The sequence below is a fragment of the Urtica dioica genome, chromosome 2 (genome assembly GCF_054948205.1).
Source record: "Urtica dioica subsp. dioica isolate 48M chromosome 2, U.dioica_male_clone48M_v1_H2, whole genome shotgun sequence".
NCBI classification, from domain to species: Eukaryota; Viridiplantae; Streptophyta; class Magnoliopsida; order Rosales; family Urticaceae; genus Urtica; species Urtica dioica.
Genome location: NC_142757.1, coordinates 33,626,589 through 33,632,236, shown reverse-complemented (window position 1 = coordinate 33,632,236; position 5,648 = coordinate 33,626,589). Strand labels below are relative to the sequence as shown.

The window sequence follows — 5,648 nt, the reverse complement described above, 5'->3', positions numbered from 1 at the left end:
AATGTTTTGGCTATGATCTGACAACATATGCTTTTATGGCTGGCTCAAAAACTTTGCAAGGAGAGCCAAAAACCTACAAGCAAGCCTGCAAGCGCACGCATCTCATACAATGGAGAGAGACCATGTTGGAGGAGTTGTAGTTACTCAAAGACAACAAGACCTAGTCTATTGTGGACAGACCTCCAAATAAGAAGATAGTAGGATCAAGATGGATCTTCAAGCTCAAGGAAGGAATTGAGGGTGCCTAGGTTCAAAGCAAGAATTGTGGCAAAGAGTTTTTCACAACAAGAGGGAATAGATTACAATGAGATCTATTCACCAGTTGTGAAACACAGGTCCATAAGTACCATACTTGCTTTCTTTGCTAAGTTCAATTGGGAGCTTGAGCAAATGGACGTCAAGACTGCTTTTTTCTATGGAGATCGAGACGAGACTATCTACATGGAACAACCTGAGGGATTTGTGGTAGATGAGAGTCATGCCAAGATTTTGTTTGCTGCATAAGTCTCTATATGGCCTAAAGCAATCACCAAGACAATGGTATTCCAGGTTTGACTCTTTTATGATTAAGCATGGTTTTCAAGGAGCAGTTATGTTTGTTGTGTATATTTAGATGTCTTAAAGAAACACAAATGATATATTTATTACTTTATGTCGATGATATGCTAATTGTGTGCCAAGAAAAGTCTGAGATATACTAGTTATAGTCATGGCTAAGGAGTGAGTTTCAGATGAAAGATCATGATCCAGCTAAGAATTAAGATTCTTAGCATGGAGATAGTGAGATTCATAAAAGGAAAGCACTACATGGTCAAAGTGCTTGACAGGTTTGACATGGCTAATGCCAAACCAGTTTATATTCCTATCCCTCAACACTATAAGCTTTCTATGTCTCAGTGTCCTAGTAGTGATGAAGATATTGCTAATATGTCAAAGATACCATATGCTAGTGTGGTAGGTAGTTTGATGTATGCTATGATATGCTCTAGGCATGATCTTGCTTATGCCATTAATCTAGTTAGTTGTTTTATGTCTAATTCTGTAAGAGACCATTGGAATGCTGTGAAATGGATCTTAAGGTACATAAAAGTATCCTTAGATGTTGGTATTGTCTATGTCCTGTGTGATACTAAAAATGTGCATGTTAAGGGTTTTGTGAATTCTGAATATGCGATGAGCATATACACAAGGAGAACTCTAACTCGTTACATCTTCATTGTGTGTGGTGGAGTCGTGAGTTGGAAGTCAACTCTACAATTAGTGGTGACCTTGTCAACCACTGAAGCAGAATATATGGTCATCACTGAAGCAATTAGGGAGGCTATCTGGATGAAGGGTCTTGTTTCAGAGCTAGGATTCATACAAGAGGAAGTTCAGATCATGAGTGATATATAGCCAAAGTGCTATGCACCTTGCAAAGCATCAAGTGTTTCACGAACGCTCGAAGGACATAGATGCGAAGCTACAATTCGTTCGAGTGGTCAATGAAGGAGTGGTGAAGCTACATTTACGACAATTTTGGCTCAATAAACTGACAGTGGTTAATACGGATGTTGACTTTTCTCTTCCTCGTAACTTTGACGAATCCAGATACTACGATATATCTAATCTAATAAAAAGCAATATTCTCATCAATCTATATAATTCCACAACTAAAACTATATTTATATTTTTACGTATTTAAAAAGATAGAAATTACGAAATTATTTATTGCTCAAATTATTATTACACGCGTAATACAGTACCAAAGAACAAAGAAGACCTTTAACTCCGTGTATAACTATTATGAATACATATCATACTGCACAATGAAAGAAATGAAATTTATTTCAAGGCAGAACATAACTATATATCCGCAAAAATATACTTTGCTTCTCAAACCTCAAATAGAATTAAAAATACCGCATAACCTAGCCCCAAGAAGGCTCATTATTCATAATAGATAGATACCATGGACGATCAAAGTACAAAATAAATAAATATATAGAGATAGATAGATCGATTGATAAAGCTTCGAAATAATTATGAGAGGTCAAGCGGAATGAAGATCTCAGTCGGAGCTCTCCGACGAAGACGAAGATGACTTTGACGTCCCGTCGGTCTTTGAACCCTCCTTGCCGTTCTTCTTCTTATTCTTATTTTTGTGGTCGCCCCTCTTCCAAGAAACCTTGCCCTTGTGGTGGTGGTCAGTTAGGTCGGAAATGTCGAGGTGGACGCCGGGGTCGTTGGCGCTGTAGCTCCCGCCCATCATGATCGAGTTGTTCACCGCTTGGAAGTTGCTGTTGACGTACGTCTTCATGGTGTCGTCCACGTCATCAGTTTCCTCAATTGACCGCGGGCCCGCTTGCTTCCCCGCCTTGCTGGCAGCATCGCCGTGGTGGTCGTGGTCGAGATCGCCTCTCATGGTTGCCCCGGCGTTTGTTCCCGCGAGGGTGACGATCCTGATGCCGCCGCCATTGTCGCTGTCGCTGTCATCGTGGTGGTGGTGGTGGTGATCGCTGACGTCATGTCCGGGCCCCACCTTCTGGTGGATGTTGCTGAGGCGTCCTGTTATGGCTGACACCATGTCTCGGACCTCGCGGTGGATGTGGCCGTGCTGGTTCTTCTGCTTCTCCGTCGCCTCTGAGGTTGAGCCTCCTAGCGCCATTGTTCTTCTAGAGAGAGAGAGAGAGAGAGAGAGAGAGAGAGAGAGAGGTGGTTTATTTGTGTGTGATATTTCTGTGTGAGGTGGGATAGTGCAGTTAATTAGGGTTTGAAAGGGCTATATAGAGATGGGTTGAAGGGTGAAAATTAAAAGAAAATAATGAAATGTTTTGTTTGGGGGAATAAAGGGTTGCCTTATAGAGCAGTTTAAGGATATATATATATATATATATATATATATATGTATATATATATATATATATATATGTGATATTATAGAAGTTAGTGTGTTTGTCGTTAATTTCAAGTGTTTGAATAGAAAATAAGAGAGATTGAGATGAGATGGAGATTCTGAGTGAAATAGACAAAAAGAGGAAAAAGTAAAGGGATTGCTTTGCTTGAGGCATTAATTTTGTGTTCTTTGCTGTCCATTATTAGTTATGCTTTTTGTAAAGTGTAAGTTCTTGATCTCTGTTGTCATGTATTGTGGTGCTTGTTGTGGGCGACAGGAAATAGTCGCAGTCACTCTTTAACGTGAGGTATAAATTAATTAACAATGTATCACACTGATACCCTTACTGTTACTAAAATAAATCTAATCGATGTTTGCATAACTTACGTCAAAGAAACTGTCAATTTGATACAGTTGTTTTAGACTCACTATTTGCTAAAATAGTATCTATTGGACTTACAAAGGTAAGTTATATATACATTTTCCATGCTTTTTCATAAGAGAATAGTTGTGGCTTGAGATAATATATGCAACTGAGGAAGAATAAAAGGATGCTTGTGATGTACGTTAATAAAACCATAGTTCGATCATTTTTCTTCTTCTTTCGTCTTCTTCTTTTGAGATGAGGAGACATATATTCTACTCCTTCTCTTTGTTAAAGAAGTTGGCATGTAAAGCGAACTCATTATACTCTTGTCATTTTCTTTTTTCATTGGCTAGAGGGTCGGTCCGTTTAAAAAGAAAATGGATAATGGCCTAATCTGTTACCCTATAATTTTAGAAGAAAAGGTTATTAACAGTTTTTGAACTAAAATTGCATATATAAATCGTTTTAATTTAATTTAATTTAATTTCAAGAATAGTAATGTTATATTATTCGCTTACTCTTTTACCATTTTTAGTGGAGTGGACGAGTACCAATGAGCTTAATTTTGTCGGAGAACGTGGCGCTTGGGGACCAAGTTTCATCGTTATCTTCCAAACTTGAGTATCTCAAATTTTCTCAAATGAGGTCGTTTCGTGAGGTGAGAGTAGTTGCTCTTCTATAGGTGATTTAGGTCGTACACCCGTATTCAGACACGGAGACACCAATTGGTACTTTGAAGCTTCTCATGTTACAGATCACTATCTACCGGTGTCCTCATATGTCTCACCAATCGAATTCAATGCGGAAGACTAGTTCTTTTTGCTTTTTTTTTTTTTTTTTTCCCGTAATTATTGTAATTCCCTTGGTTTGGCTTTAAGTATGTGGGTAGTTATTTTAAAGTTGTAATTCCTTTGGTTTTTTTTAGGGCACTTGAGTAATCATAAACTAAATTTTAGCAAATGAGCCAACGTTTAGTTTATTTCGAATTAAATAAAAGAATCAATTTAAAATCAACTAGATTTCACGTGAAAAGTGAAAATTATACCAACATATACACAAGTCCATTCAATATGAAATCAAAAGAAACAAAAGGAAAATAAAACGACCTTTGAAATCTTCAAATCCCTTGTTTAAAAAAAAAAAACTGTCTTTAAAAATGCCCTAAAATATATGTATATTTATGTTAATGTATATATATATATATATATATATATATATATATATGTGTGTGTGTGTGTAAACTTGTTCGATAATACACATAAAAAGTTCATATATATTGATAAACATAAATAAACAGAGATATTTAAATATACAATTGATCTAAAAAAGTTCTAAAAAAATAACATGAATAAACATAAATATACACGCATTAACACTAAGAAAATTAGTATAAAATTCTACAAAATTAACACGAATTAATATTGTAAAATTAGTATAATATCCGACCACGAATTTATTCGTTACTGTCACTCCCTCATACCTAGCCTGAACGAATTTCTTCTATTCTTCGCCAATATATCGACAAAGTCCAGTCCCTCCGCCTTGCGGCTCTTGGCTTTGCCGCCCGCTCGAGTGTTCCTCCGATTGATGTCATGTTTTCATTCGTGGTCTCCAAAGCATTTTCAAAATTCGCTAGAGATTTTGCAGCCGAGAGGGGACCATCGCATGGGCTTCTCCCAGACACGCCTCACCAATCTCCGTCAATCTCTGTCTCTTCCGGCAGCGAATTGCGCTTCCGAAACCGAGTCCAACTCTAGACGAGACTTTTCTTCCCCGTTCGGCGTCAAATTTGTGGCTGAGAAATCTGCGTTTGATGCTGCGGCGACGCAGATCGTGGATTGATTTGGAAAAATTAAGAACTCTCTCTCTCTTTCTCTCACTCTCTATTTGAAATACATTACTGTGTGGTTTGACGAACGATGTTGTATTATAATTGTGGAAATAAATTATATTAGTTTAATTTAATGCATATCAATTAATATATATTTTTAAAAAGCTAAATACAAAAGGTTATTAAGGTTAAAATGGGGATAAAAAAATTTGATATGCCACATCATCAATAATGGCCATTTTGCTAAAACATTTAAAAACGTTGATTATTTTACAATTCCAACGTTTCACATGGCTTAGTTGAAGCTTTTTTTTTGTTCTTTTTTTCTTGCTAATATGTATTTTATTATGAACTCGGTTTGGTTTCTCATATACATGTTAGTAACCCCGGGATAGCCTGGTGGTTTCATATCGATGGAATTCGCCAGTCCTGAGTGGCGGAGGTGGAATTTGTAGCCAAGGGGCAAATTTGATTGAAAAAAATTGTTCTAAATTCTTTAAAGGACGTGTAAGAAAATAAATATTCAGGAGGGATAAATATAAAAAATTATATAATTTTAGGCTAAAAATGTAAAA

The 5,648-nt window shown here is 36.7% G+C and overlaps 1 protein-coding gene and 1 pseudogene across 1 annotated transcript; one reads left to right on the top strand and one right to left on the bottom strand.

Annotated features, from left to right (window-relative positions):
- The first annotated feature begins 741 nt into the window (after nt 1-741).
- Nucleotides 742-1,395, top strand: LOC149404468 (secreted RxLR effector protein 161 pseudogene; annotated as a pseudogene).
- Nucleotides 1,396-1,695: 300 nt separating this feature from the next.
- On the bottom strand, nt 1,696-2,813 carry LOC149404467 (uncharacterized). Its single transcript, XM_089607062.1, has one exon. It carries the CDS (start codon nt 2,645-2,647, stop codon nt 2,051-2,053), a length of 597 nt encoding a protein of 198 aa, XP_089463188.1. The 5' UTR covers nt 2,648-2,813; the 3' UTR covers nt 1,696-2,050.
- Between the last annotated feature and the right edge of the window lie 2,835 nt (nt 2,814-5,648).

What these genes read in the sequence shown, in the direction of transcription:
- LOC149404467 (XM_089607062.1), bottom strand. Translation starts at nt 2,647, where the DNA reads ATGGCGCTAGGAGGCTCAACCTCAGAGGCGACGGAGAAGCAGAAGAAC.